The sequence below is a fragment of the Dipodomys merriami genome, unplaced genomic scaffold, assembly GCF_024711535.1.
Source record: "Dipodomys merriami isolate MVZ:Mamm:240054 unplaced genomic scaffold, mDipMer1.0.p SCAF_10, whole genome shotgun sequence".
Classification (NCBI taxonomy): Eukaryota; Metazoa; Chordata; class Mammalia; order Rodentia; family Heteromyidae; genus Dipodomys; species Dipodomys merriami.
Window position 1 is genome coordinate 12,561,428 of NW_027202271.1, and position 22,457 is coordinate 12,583,884.

Consider the following 22,457-nt stretch of genomic DNA (forward strand, 5'->3'; position numbering starts at 1 on the left):
GTAGGATCAGCTTAGAAGGTGAATGATAATAAAGGACATCATCCCAAGGCAGCTCAGAAGGCAGAAATGGGTATGCTCTTGCATATGAACTTCCTAGCAGTGTAAAGTAGAGAAGAAATAAAATCGGAAAACTAATAGAAAGAATGGCAGGACAAGAATTTTTATTTGCGATGACAGGTGATGAAGTGTTCCCCTCTCTGTGTTTATAAGGAAGGCACAGCTCTGATAGTTCTAATTATAGCTTTACCAGGAAGCCGGATGGTCCCCGGCTGCCCTATTAAGGAACATCTGGTAGAGAAAAAGAAAGACTTGGGCCCACACGTAGATTCTAATGTGTAGAAGACACCATTTCTTAGAACACAGCAGTGTTCCTCCCCAGCATCAGAGAGATGTCTCAAATAGGGTTTCAGGTTCTCCACAAAAGTTCAAAATACCTTCAGAGACTTTTTTTTAGGGGGAGGAGAAAAATCAGCCTTGACTCCTTTATTTCCAGATTGCTGTTCAATCGTGGCTTAAAAAAGGAAGTAAAATGCAAATGTTCACCATTTTAAGGCAAGTGTTAGAAAAGGATTTTTATTAGTTGATCGTAATGAATTTTAGCGTAGCCTTTAAATATCTGTTCAGACATATGAAACTATGCCTTTGGTTACTAACTACCTAATGACCTAACCACCATCTCTCTCTATATTTTAAAGTTGTTTTTGATTTGCTGGATTTGGGGTTTGCACTTAGTGCTTAGCACTTGCTCAGTTTGCTTACTTAGCTTGTCTCCTATGCTTGATCAGTGCTTCCAGACTGCCTTTCTGCTGGTTATTTTGGAGATGGAGTCTCAAGGACTGATTGGGCTATCCTCAAACCATGATTCTCTGGATCTCAGCCTCCTGAGTAGCTAAGTTTACAGGTATGGGCCATTGGAACCTGGTTTCACTCAAAAGTTTTTTTTTTTTCTTAATTTTGTTTTTGGGTCTGGTTGTGGGGCCTGAACTCTGGGCCTGGGTGCTGCCCCTCAGCTCTTCAGCTCAAGGCTAGCGCTCTACCACTTGAGCCACAGTGCCACTTCCAGCTTTTTCTTTTTTGCTTATGTGGTGCTGAGGAATCGAACCTAGGGCCTCATGCATGCAAGGCAAGCACTCTACCACTGAGCCACCTTCCCAGCCCCCTCACTCAAAAGTTTTAATGCTTTGTATAAGAGATGAATTTCCTACAGTCATCAGTGAAGACTGTTGCTTCTTGTATGTCCACAGTTATAAGGAAAGGGGAAGGCTGAGGAAAGTCTTGCATTAGGACTCCTGGGGAGAGAAAGGCCCTCTAGTCATTAGCAAATACATGTTTGCTGACATTTATAGGGCACTTTATATATTGCAGAGTGTCTTTGTGTATATGTGATCATCCTAACTCAAGGAGATAAATTATCTGTATCCTTAGTTTAGTGTCAAGAAAATAGAGGTCAAAGCCAGATGCTGATGGCTCATACATGTACTATTCAGGAAACTGAGACCTAGACAACTATGATCTAAAGCTAGCCTAAGTAGAAAAGTCTGTGAGAATCCAACTCCAATTAACTAGGAAAAAGTAGAGCTGTAGATATGGCTCAAGTGGTAAGAGCACCAACTGTGTAAGCAAACCAAGCAAGTATGAAGCCCTGATTTCAAACCCTGGTATCATCAGAAAAGAAAGGAAAGAAGTAAGGAAGTGTGAGAGTCCCCAAAAGCTGAGCTGTGAGACCTGAAAGGATTGGGAGGGTGGAATGCCTCCTCCCAACATGAACCCTCAGAACACTGAGTTTCCTAGAAAGTTTAGTCAGTCCTCGCTTGATGTGAATTCAGATTTCTATCCTGGGTGTAGGTTAATTCCACACCAAACTTTCTGGGAACTTGAGGACAGACAAAAAACAATGCTAACTGTAAGTCATGCACTACTTACACCCGCTTCTTGAGTAAGATTATACCACATGATTGGTGCTTGTGACCTCACATACCTTCCTGTACTCCACTCAATAAATATCTTGTAAAATGGACCCAGGGACCTGAAGCTGGAGGAAGGCTTGAATCCCTGGTGCCCAAACCTCAATTCCACAGTCTGGTGTCCATTACTGTCTTGTCCCTGGTCTCAGAGGGCTGTGACAGGGTAGGAAGGGAAAGGGAAGGAAGAGGAAAAGGAGCTTTCAGTCATGTTGTGATGATGTAAGGAAGCCCTTACAAGATGCTGAGAAGATTCTGTACCATCCAGCCTCCAGGATAATGAGTCAAATAAACTTCTGCTCTTTACAATTTACCTAGATCAGCTATTTTACAGAAACAGAAAATGGGGCATGTTTTTAAAAATGGTACCAACAGTGGAGTTGTTTCACAAATACCTGAAAATATCAGAGTGACTTTGGAACTCAGTAGTGGTAAAGGTTAGAAAATTTTTGAGTTGAAAGCTAGAAAAAGCCTTTGCTGCTCTGAGCAGAGTCGCAAGGGCAATTCTGGTAAAGGCTTAGAAAGAGTGAAAGTCTGGAATTTCTCAGATATTACCTAAGTGGTTGGAGCCAGAATATGGACCCATAAAGGCCATTATGGCAAAATGGAACTGGAAAGAGGGTATTGGAAACGAATAAAGACTCTGGCTGCAAAGACTCTGGCTACATTGTGTTAAGACCCTGGGACTATAGAATGTGGAACATAAGAGAGATAAACTTATATAAACGAAGGTATCTAGCAGAAGAAATTTCTAAGCAACAAAGCATCCAGGCTGCTATGCGACTACTTCTAAATGCTCACAGTGAAATGAGAGAGCAGAATTTTTTATTGAAAAGGAAGCAGAGTAGAAAGAGTTGGGAAGTTCTCAACCTGATCATATGGTAGATGATGAAAGAGAATTTTCAAAAGTGAGAACACTAAGGGTGTACCTGAGCAACCAATCTCTAAGGTTACTATGAGAAAAAAAATCAGCAAGAGAATGAAAGAAAAAAAATAAGTTAGAATTTCTCAGAAATTACCTAAGTGGTTGGAGTCAGAATGCTGGTAGAAATTTGAACTCATATAGACATGGTCTCTGCATTTCAGCGACTGCAGACTCTGCACCATTCATCATAGGTATGGAAGAATAAGAGGGCAGATGTTTGGGAATGGGTCTGAAGAGCCCATCCTGGGCTTACTGACCAGTACCACCCCGTCTGTTCCCCACATTGCAGCACAGTGCTCCTCCATCTGTAGCTGAAGCTTGAATGGCCTCAGATATGACTCAACTTGATGCTCTACAGGACTCAAGTTATAAACTTGATACCCAAGTGCTGTTAATTCTACATGGAGCAGTTTGGCAAATCTTGGTGGAAAGGCCTGGGGTTCAATCTCAATCATTGGTGTATGACCCTCAAGAGAACTGATAGTGACTGTAAGAATATTCTTGTATTTTTGCAAGTGATTCAATCATACTTGCTCATACTTGTCTGCTTAGATAATTGTCCATGTGGATGAAGTCACCAGAAATGATGACGGGTTATAGAAAGTGGAATAGTAAGCCAGGTAATGGAGTTGCTAATGAAAGGAGAATGACGGGCAATGTCTGAAAGGGTTTGATGGCATGTGGTTCAAAGCAACTGGACATAATTTAGGGAAGAAGAAAAACTGAACTTAGGACAACAATAAGAGAAAAAAGAACACATTCTACTTCTAAACTTAGGTGGAGTAAACCAGTGGCTTTCAAATGTGTGCATGTAGGTGTGTGTGTGTGTATGTGTGTGTGTGTGTGTGTGTGTGTGTGTGTTGTGTGTGTTTGAGATCCATATTATGATGTAGAAAGAAATGTATTTCACATTGTAATCTAGGTAACTCATCACATTTCTATTTTTGGAATAACTTAAAGGAGAATTGGTATTAATTAGCCTGTCCTGTATGAAGTTCCTGTCATTGTCTTTTTTAGTAAGTTGATTAATTTTTCTTTTGATTAGGTAGGACACTAAGATTTTACTATTCATGTGGGTTTAAATAACCTTTCTCACTTTGTGGTTTATCTTTTCATTTTTAAAAAGTCTTTGGATAAATAAATTTCTTAATTGTAATATATTAGTACTTGTCAGTTTATTATAGTTAGCATTTTTCATGTATTGGTTTTAGAAATTTTCCCTCAGTGGTGATGTCAGCAACATGGCAAAATAGGAAGCTCTGACTATTCTTCTTCCCCAGGGCACACACAGTCAATTAACAGTGGGAGGAGGGTTGTATATTTAAGTCAATCGTAGAGCCCTTGCCTAGCATGAGTGAGGTCTTGGGTTCAATCTCAAGCATAATAAAATTGTTTATTTATTTTGCTCTTTAAAAACAGGAGTAGGGCTGGGAAGGTGGCTCAGTGGTAGAGTGCTTGCCTTGCATGCCTGAGGCCCTGGGTTCGATTCCTCAGCACCACATAAGCAAAAAAGAAAAAAGCCGGAAGTGGTGCTGTGGCTCAAAGTGGTAGAGCGCTAGCCTTGAGCTGAAGAGCTGATGGACAGCGCCCAGGCCCAGAGTTCAGGCCCCACGACCGGACAAAAAAAAAAAAAAAAAAAAAATTAAAAACAGGAGTAACCCATTTTTTGTTTTGTTTTGTTTTTGTCAGTTGAGGGGCTTGAACTCTGGGCCTGGGCATTGTCCCTCAGCTCTTCAGTTCAAGGCTAGCACTCTACCACTTGAGCCACAGCACCACTTCCAGTTTCCTGGTGGTTTATTGGAGATAAGAGTCTCATGGACTTTCCTGCCTGGGCTGGCTTTGACAGTGGTCCTCAGATCTCAGCTTCCTGAGTAGTTAGGATTATAGGCGTGAGCCTTTGGTGCCCAGCTTTACCCAGTTTTTAAAAATCTTTTTATTTCTCTTCATTTACCAGTTTCAGGTTTGGGTTATTCTGGTTTATCTGGAAGTTTTTAGTTGTATCATAATATTTATTTGAAATTATGCATTGGAAAACTCATAAATATGTGGAAAATAAACAACATACTCCTGGTATCACCAATGAATTAAAGTATAAAGTAAAAGGAAAATTTAAAGGTATTTTGGGAAAAACAAATGGAAGCACAACATACCACTGGCTAATGAGATGGAGGAAAAGTGATTCTGAAAGGGAAGGTTATAACGAGAAGTACCTACAACAGAAAAGAAAAAGAGCTCAAACACACAAGCTAATACTTTCTCTTAAATTAGAAAAGGAAGCCCAAAGCTAGAAGAAGGAAATAAATTTGTGTGTGTGTGTGTGTGTGTGTGTGTGTGTGCGTGTGTATAACTGACAAATCTTTAGCTAGAGCAAAAAGGAAAAACAAAAGACACAAATAAAATCAGAATTGAGGGTCACCTTACACCTGCTACCACAGAAATAAAAAGATCACAAGAGATAATGGTACACAAATATATACTAACAAATTGGAGAACCTATAAGAAATGGATGAAGTCCTGGGAACACAAATGTTTCCTTGACCGAATCAAAAAGAAACAACAACAAAATGGACTGAGGGCTTACTGCTGAATTTTATTGAGCATTTAAAAAGAATTAATGCCAATGCTTCTTGCCTCTTTCAAAAAAATAGAGAGGAAAGAGTATTTCCAAACTCATTTTTTAAGACTAGCATTATTGTGATACCAAACTCAGACAAGGACAACATTTGAAAAAAGAAAACTATAGGCTACAATCTCAGATGAACATAGATGAAAAAGTACTCAACCAAATACCAATAAATCAAATTCAACAGTACATTAAAATGATTACTCGTCTGATGGTATTTATCCCAGGCAGGCCTGGGATAAACATACAATGTACATAAATCAACAACTGTGAAATACTAACAGAATGAAATTCACAACACACATGGAAAATTGAATATATGCAGAAAAAGCATTTGGCAAAGGTAACCATCCAGTTATGACTTTTTAAAAAAAGGATCTTCAAAGACATAGATATAGAAGTAGTGTGCCTTAACAGAATAAAAACTAGATATGCAATCCCTTTTGATTAGTGTCACCCTCAACAGTGACATGCTTTTCCTCTAGGAATAGAAACAAAACAGTAAAAGCACACATTCACCATTCCTATTTACTAGAAGTCCTAGCTAAGCAATCAGCAAAGAAAAAGAAACAGCAGGCATTCATAAGGAATGGAAGAAATGACACTGTCTTTTATTTTATGTATCAGAAGCCCTACGAACTCCACAAAAAAATTAGAACTGATGTAAAATTTATTAAACTCAACATACAAAAATCATTAGTGTTTTTATATAATCACAACTAACTTTCCATAAATGAAATTAAGGAAACAATCTCATCACAGGAGAGCACACTTGTGTGTGAGCTCGCACGCGCGCACACACACACACACACACACACACATACTGTCCAAGAGTACAGTTAGCCTGGTGCTGGTAGCTCTTGCTTATAATCCTGCCTACTCAGTGCTGAGATCTGAGGATTGTGGTTCAAAGCCAGCCCAGGCAGGAAAGTCTGTGAGACTCTTATCTTCAAGTAACCACCAGAAAACCAGACATGGTGGTGTGGCTCAAAGTGCTAGAATGCTAGCCTTGAGTGAAAAAGCTCAGGGACAGTGTCCAGACCCTGAGTTCAAGTCTTACAACTGACCAACACACACACACACACACACACACACACACACACACACACACACACACACACACACACACACACACACACACACACAGTACGTTTAGCCCAAGAGGTAAAATATCTATCACTAAACTGGAAAATATCAATAAAAGAAATTGAAAAAAGACATGTTTTCATAAACTAGAAGAATTATTAAAACATACATGCTAGCCTAAGTGGTCTACTATAAAGATCTTACAATGAAAATACCATAGTGATCACAAAATAAAGGCATATTGACCAGTGGAACAGGATAGAAAGTCCAAGAATAAACCCCCAAATTTAAAGTTAATTGGTAGTTTTGCAAAGGTAATAAAACACATAATGGGCAGATTTTTTTCTTCAATAAATGGAATTGAAAGGTAGATAGCCATACAGAGAAATCAGACCCTCCTCTCACCTCAATATGAATAGCTGACAAACATTAAGACTTGAAAATGTATAGCATTTGGCGACTAGTTTGGGCAATGATTTCTTGAACAGGGCTCCACAAAAGCATAGGCCACAAAAGTGAACAGGAACAGCCTGTGGATTGGGAGGGAATATTTGTAGGCCATAACTAGATAGAGCTAATGTCCAAAGCATATAAGGAGCTCAAGCAACTTGATATCAAGAAAACTATTAGCTTGATTTTTAAAATTTTTTTATTGTTATTGTGAAGGTGATGTACAGAGGGGTGACAGTTATATATGTCAGGTAATGAGTACATTTCTTTTTGGACAGCATCACCCCTTCCCTTTTTCCCTCCTGTCCCCACCCACAAGTTATATAGTTTACTTTCATCATAGTGTCTAGTGAGTACCACTGCTACATTTATTTGTTACCCTTTGTTCCTCCATTTCTATACACTCCCTGACCCTCCCAAAGACAGATAAATGAACAAACAAGATAAAAAGAAAATACAGTAAAAATAACAACAGAGAAAAAAAACCTCTTGTTTCCACTTCCTGGAGTTCATTATTTTATGTGATCAGAGGCACACAGGTATTGAGCCTTTGTATTCCTCCCCTAAAATATCAGTAGCTTGATTTTTAAATAAGCAAAGGATCTGAATATATTTCTCAAAAGAAGACATAGAAATGGCCCAAAGATACATGAAAAATATTAAAAGTTTCTAATCATCAGAGACATGCAAATTAAAACTACCAAAAAAAAAAAAAACTCTTCAAGCCTGTTAGAATGACTATGACAAAAAGACAACATGTATTGGTCAAGATATGCAGATATGTTGTTGGTATTGTAAATTACTGCAGCCAACTGTAGAAAACAGTAGGGAGCTTCCTCAAAAAGTGAAAAATAAAACCACCACTTGATCCAAAGGAAATAAAGTTGCTATGTCAAATATGTCTATTCTCACTATAATGAAAAAAACCAGTTCCATTAGACTGTCATTCTGGAAGTCTAAGAGGCAAAAATTTTAATGATTTATAAAATAATAAACCACATTCATAGTAAGGAAAAATGTTTTTCATCATTTTTATTGTGTTATATACTTGATTTAACTTTCTTCTCATGCTACAATGGATTAGTTGACAAACTATATAAAATATATTCTTCTAGGATATAATATGGTGTTTGACCTTCAATAAATCTAATTAATATATCTATCATTTAGCAACTTACCAATTTTTTGTAGTGAGAGAGAACATTAAAGATCTGTTTTCTAGCAATCTTAAAATGTACACAAAAGCTGGACACCAGTGGCTAACACCTGTAATCCTAGTTACTCAGGAGGCTGAGGTCTGAGGATCATGGTTGGAAGCCGGCCTTGGCAGGAAAATCCATGAGACTCTTATCGCCAATTAACCACCAAAAAGCCAGAAGTAGAGCCATGGCTCAAGTGTTAGAGTACTAGTTTTGAGCACAAAGTATCAGGGACAGTGCCCAGGCCCTGAGTTCAAGCCCCAGTACCTGCACACATATATGCACATCTGTGCGTGCACACGTGAATGTGTGTGTGCGTGCATATACATGCACACAGAAATGTACATGTAATAACCAAGCAGTATAGCTCAAAAACTTATGCCTATAAACTAAGCCTTTGTACCCTTTTACTAACTCCTCCCCATTTTCCCTCCCCATCCTCTCCCCTAGTCTCTGGTAATTGTAACTACCTGTATACTCTCTGTCAGTAAGACTGAGAGACTTACTATTTAGGTTCCACAAATAGCTGAGATCAGACAGTATTCATGTCTCTGTGCCTGGCTTGCTTCTTTTAGAGCAATGTTCACTAAATCACAGGCAAATACTGTATTTTTTAAGTGTAAGTTCCACATAGGAGAACTCCGAGAAAACAAAGCAGTCACATTATACTGACCTTCAGTGTGATGGACAATCCATTCATTTTTCTTTTGTATTTTTCTGTATCTATACATAACACATTAGCTGTCTCATGCCATTGAGTAAAACTAGGTCAAGTGAATAGAAGTCTCTGACTAGCTCCATTTTACAGCACAGTACTGTATGTCTATATTTGGTTTCCTTTGTTATAGAGCCCATTGTTTATTGTACACCTTTGTGAAAATCCCAAGGGTAAAAAAAACCTCAGTAAGTTGGCCAGAGATTCTGCTTTTGCTCCAACAGAGTTCATCTTTATCAACCCTGAGACATCCTCAGATGGAACCAACACCCCTTCTCAACTTATTTTGCAAAGGGGCACTGGATAGACACTGTTGCATCAAACTCCTTGAATTTAGTCAAAACCCAATATTTCCAAGATGAAAAATCTTTCTCCCTTAGAGATGATTTCTTTATCTCCTGAGCAGAATCACATAGCTTCTCCTTAGCCTAAGACATGTTGTGGCTGCCTCAGCATCCTCTGCAGAGCGGCCTTTACTTCCTGGTTTTTCAAACTATAGATGAGTGGGTTCAGCAAGGACGTGATCACACTGTATTGAATGGAGACCACGCGTTCCAACACTGAGCCTGATGTGGGGCTTAGGTATCTGAAAAAAGTTGTCCCATAGAACAAGAGAACCACAGTGAGGTGAGAAGAGCAAGTGGAGAAGGCTTTGCCTTGACCCTTCGAGGAACGGATGTTCAATATTGCAGAAATGATTCTGGAGTATGAGAAGAGGATCAGAGAAAGTGTCAGTAGACCCAAAAATGCACACGACCCAGCTAGAAGAATCTTATTGACAGTGGGATCGGTGCAGGACAGAGGGAAAAGTGGAGGCAGCTCACAGCTGAAGTGCCGGATGATGTTGGAACGACAGAAGTGTAACTTCCGGATAAAGAGACAGTTCAGCAAGGAAATCAGGAATCCCACTGCCCATGCAGTGCTCACAATAGCCATGCAGAAAGGTCTCTTCATGACCACCATGTAGACCAGAGGGTGGCAGATGGCAGCATAGCGATCATAGGCCATGGCAGAGAGCAGACAAGCTTCTGTTCCCCCAGTGAGAGTGAAAAAGAAACTTTGGGTAATGCAACCCCACACTGAGATGCTTTTCTTCTGAGAGAGGAAAGTCTGCAGCATCTTGGGCACAGTGATAGAGGAGAAGCTGAGATCTAAGAAGGATAAATGTCCAAGGAAGAAGTACATGGGCGTGTGAAGGTGAGGATCAACCCTGATGATCAGAATCATGACCAGATTTCCCACCAGAGTCAGAAGATAGATCACCAGGAACAGCACAAAAAGCATAATCTGGATCTCGGGATCACTAGAAAGTCCCAGAAGGACAAACTCAGAAAGAAGACTGACATTTTTCATGGTTGCTCACAGGGCCTTCAGTTGAAATATATGGTTCTCCATTTGGTGGAAAATTGATTTAAGTCATTCTCAGAAAACAAGTTTCTGCTCATCCAGAGTATCCTTCCTCACCTAGTAGGAAACTCAGAATGAGGATTGTCTCCTGCAATACAATTTCTTCACTTTCCCTTCTTCTGTACTTACTAGCACTGTCTCAGGGTAATGGCTAACTCTTCATGCAATTTCATCAGCCTCCATAACTTTATCAATCAAAACAAGGAGAATTGCCCAGTGGTATAACCTGGAAAACTGTCTATGGGTAAGGAAACCCTTGGGAAAATGACTGAGGAATCTAACCCAGGGCTTTATGCATGTGAGGCAAGCACTCTACCACTAAGTTACATTCCCAGCCCCAGCTACTTTCTTTTCTTTTCTTTTTATTGCAAATGAAGAGACTGCATTGCATGATGTCTTATAGCAAAGCCTTTCAAGGTTGGGCCATGAGCCAGGTGTCTGGATTAGTCTTCTATGGTTCCTTACATACCTCCCTTGGTGGATTTATTAGGACTGAGTCTTATATGGGTTGGGTGTGTGCAGAGGTCAGATACAACTTCTTTAGTGAGAAGTTCACTTAAATTATACACCAATAATGCTTGGTTTTCACACTCAGCCAGTGGGCTCTATAGTGCTGGGTCAGCTGATGCTGAAAAAGAAAAAAACACTAAGGTTAAAGTAAAAACCTTAATTTGAATCCTGGTTCACATATTTTAAAAGTATCATCTGGGAAAAGTTAGTTTTTCAAGACTTATTTACTTGTAAAAAGGGAGCAACTGAGATGAGTGCCAGAGGCTCATGCCTATAACCCTCGTGACACAAGAGGCTGAAATCTAAGAATTTCAGTTTTAAGCCAGCTAAGGCAGAAACATGTATAAAACTCTATCTCTAATAAACCAGCAAACAAAAGGCTGGGCTGGAATTATAGCTCAGGTGGTACAGCTCCAGCTGGGAGTGAAAAAAGCTGAATTAGGCTCTGAATTCAAGCCCTAGTACTGGCAAAAAAAAAAAAAAAAGAATGAGTAATTTAAAGCAATACTGTTTTGGATCATATAGCCTATGGTATACTATATAAAACCCAGATATAGAGATATACATATATATGCATATGTGTATATATAGAGAGAGACAGAGACAGAGAGAGAAACAGGGAAAAATACTGACAGAACTTAGATAAATACACATTTCTCCACTGGCTCATAGAATGATGGTCATTTTTCTCTTGAACAGTTCACCTAATGTATATTTTCCCACATATATGCAATATATGTGTAGACCTGGAATTTTTACAAGACTTAAAGAGCATTAGGAAGTGATTGGCTTAATTTTGTTCTCTCTAGAGAGAAAAGTTTGTGTGAGAGAAAGGCCATGTGGCAAAGAAAGCGAACCTCCTAAAGCAGAAATGAACTTATGGTGTCTTCTCTATCCACATTGGGTACTCCAGTAATTTGATTCCACCTGAGTCTACAGGACTGGACGATTGCCCTCTTGAATTCTCAGTTCAGCATTCCAGAACAGTACCAGGGCAATCTTATCCAAGTGTGTTAAATGGTATTCTGCTCATTCTGTCAAAGCGCTGCTGAGGCCATCATTAACTGTTGAGGGCTAAGGAGTTTGAGGGTGTCTGGTCCCTCACAGTCACCTCAGTTACCGTATCATTCCTTTTATCTAGTTTGAATTCACACTTGGTTTGATAGTAGAATTTTACTGAAGCAAAGGGTTCCATTACTAAGGGTTCTTACTACTCCCTTTTCTTTCTCCCTCTTCTCTCCTTTTTTCCATTTCCAATCATTCAGTAATATCCCCCTTACCATCCATCTAGTTATACAGCCAGTAGCATATTTTAAAATAAAAGGCTAACATTTTTTTGTAGGTCTTGAGGAACATCATGAAAAGATTCCATACTGATGAAGGGCAGATGTGTCTCAGTCTTCCAACTCAGCCATTACCTGGCTGAGGTAGAGAGTCTGGCTTTCAGGAAGACATTTCTCTAATCTGGGTCTAGTTTCATCCCATGCATAATGAAGGATGCCTACAGATCTCTATGAAGATTCCTCCTAGTTCAGAGAGAGAGAGAGAGAGAGAGACAGAGACAGAGACAGAGACACAGAGAATATACTTGCGTGCACAGGTGCCTCTGGGCATCTCCCACCAACCTTCCTGAGAAGGACTCCACTGAATCTGACTGGTCTTCAAGAGGCTTTCAAGTCAGGCTGCCTGCCACAGCATATTTTACTGGAAAGAGACTGGAAGTAGCTAAAGATGAGAAGCCTCCTGATAGGTTCCAGAAAAAAAAAATACACTTTGTTTCTCAATCAGTAATATGATCACAAACAGATAGAGGCCGATGGTGATTCAAAGCCAAATAATATCCAATAAGCTCTGATGAGCATCTTTTCAGTGATATCTTAGGTCTTTTTCTTCTTCCCTCTGCCCTCTCCTCTTTAGTCCCTCAGTCCCAAGGAGAGATCCTGGCCAGTTTGCATGACTTATACTTCTTTCTGCAAAGCACTGGGATCTTATGTCAGGCGAACCCTGGGGAAAGGATGTGTTAAGAAGGAGCTCAAGGGAGAGAGAACATTCTCCAGAGCCAGAGTAGCCACCAGTCCCAGGACACAGTGGCTAATCACATGGCTATTACCATGCCAGGACACAGGAGTACTAAAGGCTTCTGGCCACAAATTCCTTAACTCGTTAAGAATCAGAGACCAGGAAGTGGTGTAAAGGATTTTTCTAGTTAAAGACAGCACTCTGATTCTTGTGTTTGTGCATGCACAACCACAATACATACTTAGGCATTCATAACCAAAATTTTCCAATGCTCCTATGAAGATATTTACTCCTTAATACCCTTGCTTCTCCAGCACTCATTTCACTCTTCCCTCCTATCTCACAGGGATAATGTTCCGTTCTGTAATCCTGCTGTCTCTCTTCTTCTCTGTTAACCTTTATGCTCATTATTGCTGAGGGGTTTTCTACTTAAAACTAAAGTGGAGACAATTAAGCCCTTCCTCCTACAGAGAGAGTCAGCTTCCCTAAGACCAGACCTGGGAGTACCAGGGAACAACCTTCTTCCTGTACACACACACACACACACACACACACACACACACACACACACACACACACACACACACACACACACACACACACACACACACACACACACACACACACACACACACAAAGTGTCTCTGTAATCCTAGATATTCAGAACACTGAGATCTGAGGATCATATAGAGGCTTGGCTCAAATGCTAGTTTTGAGCATAAAATCTTGCGACAGCGCCCAGGCCCTGAGTTTAAGCCCCAGGACCAGTACACATACATACAAAAAAATGAAACCATAACTTTGGCTTTCCTCTATAAGTTAGAAACTACTCTTCTGTAATTAAATTTGAGGGGAGCTAAGTATCTAGAGTATCTAAGAAAGCATAAGAGATCCACTTCCTTGTCTTTACTTCTCTTTATAGCAAGTTTTTGGAGAATGGCCAATACTGTGGTATCCTTCTCACTCACTTTTTAGTCCATTGTCACCTCTTTTTCTGCTTCCTTTATTCCCCCTGGGACAATGCACTTATTGCATTCAGAAATCTGGGAAACATAAAGAATATGGTTGAGCTAGAGGCATGGCTCAAGGAGTAGGGGTTCAACGGAGCAAGAATATATTGATTGGTGAACTCTGCTCAACTCAGTTTAACAAAGGCTCTCTTCACCCCGACAATGAATGGAAGTGATCTCACAAAGATTGTCTGTTGATGACAAGATCTGTACTGTAAAAAGGAGAAATGGAGGCAGGCCAGAGTTGAAAAGAGATTGTTGAAACTACAGAAGAATAAGTGGAAGGTACAGGTTTAGGCTAAGTTGTGTTGTGATGGCAAATGACCCAAAATTACAATGACTAAAAGATAAAAGGAAATACTTATCTGCCAACTGAAACAGCTGTGGCTTTGTTACTACCTCATCTGTGCTTCAGGACTCCACATTATGGTATGGTTACTACCTTATTTGTGCTTCAGGACTCCACTGGGACATTGCTGATGTTTGAACTTAGGAGAAAGAATGGAATAGTGACACATGTAACACATTCCACTATCAATGACTTTTTGTCCGTCATGGGGCTTGAACTTTGGCCTTGGGCACTGTCCCTGCACTCTTCAGCTCAAGGCGAGCACTCTACCACTTGAGCCACAGTGCCACTTCCAGTTTTCTGGTGGTTTTATTGGAGATAAGAGTCTCAAGGACTTTCCTGCCCAGGCTGGCTTTGAACTGTGATCCTCAGATCTCAGCCTCCTGAGTAGCTAGGATTACAGGCATGAGACCGGCTATCAATGACTTTTGACATCAAGAATATCCAGTAGGGAAAGGATAGTGCCTTCAACAAATAGTGTTAGAACAATTGAATATCCACATGCAGAAGAATGAAATTAAGACTATCTCACACTAAACACAAATATCAACCAGAAACTGACTTACTAAGTGGAAACAGAGGATAAACTACTTGTTCTAGGCAATGATTATGTTACCTTCTTCCAGAATGTATAGGCAACAAAAGGGGAAACAGGTAAGTCAGGTCACATCAAACTCAAAGCTTCTGTATAACAAAGGACAATAATCAACAAAGTGAAAATATACAGGATGACACAAAGTATTTGCAAAGCACTATCTAATAAAGGATTGTGATCTGAAATAAAGTACTAAAAAATAAAGTACCAAAACAAAAAAATATAAAGAAAATAAACCAAGATAGACAAATGATCAACGGGTATATTTGGAAGTGCTTACCTTATCTAATCAGCAGGGGAATGAAATGTAAAGCTCAATGAGATATCACCTTGCATTCATTAGGATAATTATCAAAATGACAAATGTGTCCTTAGGCGGGTAATACTAGTTTCAGAATGTATGCAACTTATCAGTGTTTGAACTTCTGTGTTTCTGGTAAGAACTAGAGAACTATGCTACAGATGATTCTTTTGTGCATGATCTAAACATGCTTTTGGGCATAGGAAAGTCTCTCCCATTCTGTTTTGTCTTCTCAATACATTTATATTTCCCTCTTTCTACAGTATTTCCTCTTTGGGATTTATGATCTAACACTCAGTGACACCCAAATCCTATGCATATATTATCAGAATAGTGTAAAATTTCTCCTCTACTTAGAATAAAAATGTGCAAACCAAAACAAGACAATAATACTGTTCTATTTCTCTTTATGTGGAAATAAACTAGTTTTGATGATAAAGATAGAAAGGTTTGAAGAGATTTATATTATCTTGTATGTTGTTGGTATATCATTATGCCTTGGTAGCAACAGGAAATTTTTTAAAAATATATATCTTTTGGAAATTTATTGTAAACAAATGGTTCAAAAGAAGAGAAAAGGTCTGCATGTGCAAAATATATATTCCAATATTATTTCAAGACAGTAACTCTAGGACCCACTGTAAGCTCTAATAACAAGAATAGTTACATTTTTGGCAGAAGTGGGGTTTGAACTTAGCTTTGCACTTGCTAAGGAGGTGATATATCACTTGAGTCACATGCCCAACTGTTCTGCTTTATTTTGGGACAGGTTTCTTGTGTTTATACCTAGATTAGCCTAAACTTTGACCCTCCTATTTATGCTTCCCACATTAGTTGTCTGTATGATGTCTTATGAACTTTTTCTCTGGGTTGCCTTGGACTACAGTCCTCCTGCTCTCCATTTCCTGAGTAACTAGGATTACAAGAGTGAACAACCAAGCCTGGCCAGCTGCATTTTAGTAGAAACATATGACAGAATATTTTTATTTGATTAAACTGGTAATTATAGAGGATATTTGGAACCAGAAAACATTTGATATGTTATGTCATAAAATATTAAAAAATACAATTAGCTGAAATTCATTGTTATATAAAAAGATTTACACAATAGGGGCCTATAAACTAAGTAGAAAAAAAGAAACAACTGAGTTGTTAGGATGATAACACAGTGCACAGGATTTTAATTTTACATCTTTAAGTAAACTTTTAGTACTTTCTTTCAAAAATACCTTTGGAGAGAAGTAATACACCGTTAATATTCAAACTCATCACTTAACTAAACCTAATTCAATTGCATGTAGCTCTTGCTTTAACCATTCTATTTTTGCCCTTGCATATTGTCTAAGAAAACTGAACTTGACCTAAGAAGCCATTCATTCAAGAAGGCTCAGATTTGAGATGCTTACATGGAGGCTGGGTTTTCTCTGCATTGAAAGATCCCTGCTAGGAAGCAAAGGAAAAGTTTTGAAGAGAACAGTCTCAAGGGGAAGCATGCTATATTCCTGCAGAGTGAGTAAGGAGTACCAAAGATGTTCTTCCTTATTAGTTAGGGTGTTTCTTTGTTTCTCATTGGAGAATATAATTAGATGTCTATTTCCTTTCAGTTCATTCTGTCACAATTAATAACAAATTTTAATTGTCCTCATACTTCCTTTTTTTCCTCTCATACTTCCATACAGTTATTGCCTCTGTGAATTTCATTATCAAATTCAAGAATATACTATTTTCTTTGGCTCTAAGCTGTAGAAATAGACTCTGGCTTGGATATGCAAAATTAAGAAAATAATTTAAGAAAAAGAGGTAATATAATGGGACAGAAATGCAACATCCTAAAGCAGTCACAGCAATCTAATATCTGTTTGGATTTTTACATCTTTTATTTCTTTTTGCTTATGTGGTACTGAGGAATCAAACCCAGGGCCTCAAGTATGCAAGGCAAGCGCTCTACCACTGAGCCACCTTCCCAGCCCCACTGTTTGGATTTTTATACCATCAAAAGAATCTAATCTTGGTTCCCATAGATGGTAATGGATATGTATGGAATGGTAGTGCGCAAGTAACAGACATAGAAAAATGGGCAATGTAGAACAAAGTGGTGATTAAAAACCTGGATTCTCAATTAAAACTTCCTGGCTTGAAAGCAATTCTGGGTCTACCATCTATTCTCTCGGAGGTCTTAAACGGGTTTTATATCTCTTGACATCTCCATTTCTACATCTGAGGGACCTAATACCTTTTAGGTCAGCTGAACTTACACACAGGACAATGTATGAAGCATTTAGAAGAATTCTTGGTTGGGCTAGGAAGGTGGCTCAGTGGTAGAGCGCTTGCCTTGAATGCATGAGGGCCTGGGTTCGATTACTCAGCACCACATAAGCAAAAAGAAAAAAGCGGGAAAGTGGTGCTGTGGCTCAAGTGGTAGAGTGCTAGCCTTGAGCTGAAGAGCTGAGGGACAGCGCCCAGGCCCAGAGTTCAGACCCCACGACCAGACCCCCCCCCCAAAAAAAAAGAATTCGTGGCATAAGCATTTCTTGAGCAGCTTGTTGTAATTAAGTGACAGTTTAACAAAATGAAACCCAGGAAATTGAAACATGTTGTTGAAGTATCCCTATTTCCCAAGGCCAGTGGGATTCGAACGCACAATCAGCTAATAGAGTCACCAACACTCAATCAATAGGACTAGGAATCTATGTTAGCTGTGGCGACTGCCCTTCACAATACTAAGACAGTGAGGACAGTAATAAAGTCAAATAGCTCAGAGTACTTAAAGGAAAGATCCATTGGGGGAGAAAGGGGGAGACTCGCAGGTGGTCAGTAGTAGCTTCACAATCAGCAAAGAAGCAAGTTCCAGAAGCAGAGCTAGCAGTTAGTGATTACAAAATGGCTATTATAATTCCAGTCATTTAAATAACCAAGGCCATAAGTCACAAGGCAAAGTTATAGCCAAGGCAATAAGTCACAAGGCAAAGTCCTTATCTCAAATCTTCCCATCAAAGAAGCAAGTTAGTGATATAGCAATTATGGTCTATATAAGCAAAGTAATAAGTCCTTGAAGCAAAAACCACATTCCAGGTTTCTTTTTTTAATATATATTTTTTAATTGTGAAAATACTGTACAGAGGGGTTACAATTACATGGGCAAGATAATGAGTACATTTCTTATTAAGCATTGTAGCCTCCGCCTGCCTTTGTTTCCCCTTTCCATCCCTTCACATCCTCCCCCCACCCCCCACCCAATCCTCCTCCCCCGCATCACCAAAGTTGTAAAGTTCGTTTTTCCACATAACAACTTGTACATCTCATTGTTGCGATGGATCCACCTGTAACCCTATTTAAACAATTTGTTTTTTCCCTTCCCCTCCACAAATTATACCAACCTGAAATACAGTAAAAGCAGGGGTTATACCATGGGGGAGGGACATACAAAGCAACATAGAAATACTCTTATAAATGTGTTAGAAACAATCACATGAAAGAAAAAACATTTGAATACATATCTTAGGGTTCATTTCCCTAATATCAAATTATCTGACCTTTTCTGCTTGCCTCAGACATATACTAGTTATTGCAAATAAGGGAAACCATGGGACCTATGTTTCTTTGGGCCTGGCTTACTTCACTTAATATAATTTTTTCCAAGTCTTTCCATTTCCTAACAAATGAGGCAATGTCATTCTTTCTGATGGAGGCATAGAATTCCATTGTGTATATATACCACATTTTCTTGATCCATTCATTCCAAGTTTCTTATCACACCCCCAAATCAAGCCACCTTCCAGGTTTTCTGGCTGTGTTTCACTGTTATTTACCGAATTCCAGTAACCTGGTGTTTACTTCATGCCTTTATCTTTGGAATTTTTCCTTTTAATGACTAGCCTGGAGGTTTTTTTCTCTACAGGAAGCTCCTGCCTTTCAAGTTTGGCCCTATTCTTAATAATCAATCATTTTATTCTTGTTTCTAATTTTACATCTTATATTCTTTTTGTGGGGGATCATCACGTTGTGTCTGAAGAAAGGAGTAGAAGGCAAATGCAGTCATAATATTCAATGCACATATGTGAAAATGGAACTTGGTAACTTGGGGTAACGGGAGGATGGATGGGGTTGGAAGAGATGTGGAGATGATGGAAGGGATGACACTGATCAAGAATTATTATTCTTATAAATTAACATGTTGAATTGAAATCCCTTTGAATAGCTGCTTAATTTTAAAAATGCTTATAATCATTTTCCTATTGAAAAATTTTACTCTGAGCAAGAAAATAATCTAACTAGTTGTGATCTCAGTATAGAACCTAATGGACTGTCTCAGGACCCTGCTTCCAGATTGTCTCACTTTCAATTACCTTCTCCTTTTGTTTGTTACTGGCTAATATACACCTTCCCTAAAGGAAAAGTAATATTGGCCTACTTTGGTTTATGAGTTCATTTTTTTAATCAGTACACACACACACACACTCATACACATATACACACACAATAATTTTGAGCAAAGAACAAATGCATATACCAGTAGCTTGAGTGAATAAGCATTTGTTACTAGTCATGAATCTGCAACCTGTCTGGGCAGTTCTCATTTTGGCTGAGTGACTCTGTGCTATGGCAATCATCCCTGGGGAAGGCAGGAAACACACTGGGCTCTTACATGTGGGCATCAGCTGTCAGTAGGTTGGGGTGTTCTTTTTCTCACGGGATATTTTCTTCTTCTTCTTCTTCTTCTTCTTCTTCTTCTTCTTCTTCTTCTTATTATTATTATTATTATTATTATTATTATTATTATTATTATTATTATACGTAAGTAGTGGTACAAAGGAGTTGTCACTTAACAAAGCAGTTTATTAATATATCTGGATCAATGTCAGCCCTTTCAACATTCTCACCCATCCCTCCCCTACCCATTCCCTCATTCTTCTCAATTTTATAGGATAGACATTGGATATTTGTCTGCATTCTCCTCCTCTTCTCCTCTTCATTTGTCTACGCCCTTCCCCTTGACCCTACCCAACCCCTTCAGCACCAGCTTTCAGATTTTTTGTTTTGCTGAACTTTAATTTTGCCTAAGGAATTATCTAGGTTAGTTTCTTATCTACCTTAGACTAGCTTGTTCTGATGACAGAGGTGTGACTCTAAAAGAAGTAAAATGTGGACGGCCACCTGAGACTTGGAGCTGGCATTACAGGTCAAAGCAAGCCACAAGGCTAGCCCAGATTCAGCAGGTGGGAAAACAGACCTCTTAATAGGAAGAACTGCAAAAACAACTCACAAAGGGGGTAGTTGCAAGGGAAAGGAGAGAATGTGACAGTTTTGCAATTAATGAACCACCCCCTGGACCAGTCTCTGTTGAAAGGAAATGTAAAACAATGGTCAGTCCACCAAGTCCCATGATCACTCCTTCTAGAGTAGAGGATAGGACACTATAATTGTCAGAGCCACCACTACAAATAAAATGAGACAGTGGTCCTTTGCCAAATGAAACGGGTCTTATTATTAGAAGCAAGCACTGGGGGCAGCAAACCAAGAAATGTCCACTAAGTATATAATAAATCAACATGTTTTAATTTCTTGAAAAAGTCAATGCTTTGACTTTGAGAGCAAAACAACCAAGCAAAACAATATTTTCAAAGAGCATCAGACTTAGTGTTATTTGGGTTTTAACACACTGCATCATAACCAGTTTTTTTCAAGTTGTTTCTTTATCTTGTGTCTATGATTAACTACTGCCCATGCTGGAAATGTTTTCTAAACATGTTTCTTACAGCTGTCTTCACCTCTTTGTTCTTCAGACTGTATATAAGGGGATTCAGCATGGGAGTGATCACTGTGTACTGCAAAGAGAAGATTAACTCCCAGGGGGACCCTGAGGCTGGCATGAGATAGCGTAAGCACGATGCACCAAAATATAGAATCACTACAGTGAGGTGAGAGGAGCAGGTGGAGAAGGCCTTCTTTCTGCCTGTGGTGGAGCTGATGCTCAAGATGGTGGAAACAATGCAACCGTAGGAAGATAAAATCAGGAGAAAAGTTCCGAAGGCATGGATGACAAAAGACCAGAGCATGATAGTGATATTGACAGAGATATCAGAGCAGGAGAGGAGGAAGAGAGAAGGAAGCTCACAGGTGTAGTGGTGAATAGTTCTGTACTCACAGAACTCCAAATTTACAGCTGGAAGGGTATTGATGAAGGCATCCAGGAATGCCAGGCCCCAGGAGCCCCCCACAAGCCCCCTGCAGAGCCGACTGCTCATTATCTGGCCATAGAGCAGAGGGTGGCAAATGGCGGCATAGCGGTCATAGGCCATGACTGCAAGTAAGCAGGCCTCGGTGCCCCCACTGACAAACACAAAGAAGGCCTGGGCAAAACATCCTCCCATGGAGATTGACTTTGTCTTTGACATGAGGTTGTCCAGCATTGTGGGCACAGTGACTGATGAATACAAAAGATCTAGCAAAGAGAGGTGACCAAGGAAGAAGTACATGGGTGAATGAAGATGAGTATCGGTCAGCATCACCAGTAGCATGGTGAAGTTCCCTGTCAAGGTCAGGACATAAATCACAAGGAACAGCATAAAGAGGAGAGTCTGAACCTGGGCATCAGTAGTCAGGCCAAGGAGGATAAACTCAGAGTTGGCACTGAAGTTTCTCATAGCTGCACAGGGGACTTTCCCTTAGAATAAAAGAAAAAAACATGAAACTTCTTCTTATATGCCCAATTACTCAGTGCCTTATTTCTCTTCTTCAAACACAGTATTTCCTGATGGCCATGGGATCCAAAGTTCATTGACTGTTGATCCAGACACCACAAACAACTTTGGTATTTTAAGTGACTCGACTGTCATTAGATCAGCCCTCTGCCCCATATTGCCACAGGCTGCTGGGGTTTTCTTGTTTTATTTTAGGTCATGTTCTTCTGAAGAGAACTGAAGGCATGAATGATATAGATGAAGAATGAAAATTTTCGTTTCATGGCTTCAAGAGGCTGAAATTCTGAATTCTTCTCAAGAGTCACTGCTGTAAGAGTAGTTGGCTAGACAAGGAAGAAAGCTAGGGATGGAAACAGATTTAAAAAATACTTTGGTTGTGTTTATACTTGGTATCAGTGTTGACCATAACTAAGGTGTTTGTTAAAGACCTACACAAAGAAAACAGTAAACAAATTTCTCACCAAATATAGATACAAAAATTCTCAATAAAATCCATGCAAACCAAGTTCAACAATACAGTAAAAAGATTATACACCATCTTCAACTTGATTTCACATCAGGGAGGCAAGGATAGTTCAATAGTGGCTAATAAATATAACACAACAC

The 22,457-nt window shown here is 39.4% G+C and overlaps 2 protein-coding genes across 2 annotated transcripts; both read right to left on the minus strand.

Annotated features, from left to right (window-relative positions):
- Positions 1-9,382: 9,382 nt before the first annotated feature.
- LOC138838146 (olfactory receptor 8S1-like) lies at positions 9,383-10,312 on the minus strand. Its single transcript, XM_070037296.1, has one exon. The coding sequence runs from the start codon at positions 10,310-10,312 to the stop codon at positions 9,383-9,385; it is 930 nt and encodes a 309-aa protein (XP_069893397.1).
- A 10,552-nt stretch (positions 10,313-20,864) lies between these two features.
- LOC138836397 (olfactory receptor 8S1-like) lies at positions 20,865-21,794 on the minus strand. The gene has a single exon (XM_070035007.1). It carries the CDS (start codon positions 21,792-21,794, stop codon positions 20,865-20,867), a length of 930 nt encoding a protein of 309 aa, XP_069891108.1.
- Positions 21,795-22,457: the final 663 nt, after the last annotated feature.

Excerpts from the sequence above, each read along its gene's own strand:
- LOC138838146 (XM_070037296.1), bottom strand. The coding sequence starts at position 10,312 with ATGAAAAATGTCAGTCTTCTTTCTGAGTTTGTCCTTCTGGGACTTTCT.
- LOC138836397 (XM_070035007.1), bottom strand. The coding sequence starts at position 21,794 with ATGAGAAACTTCAGTGCCAACTCTGAGTTTATCCTCCTTGGCCTGACT.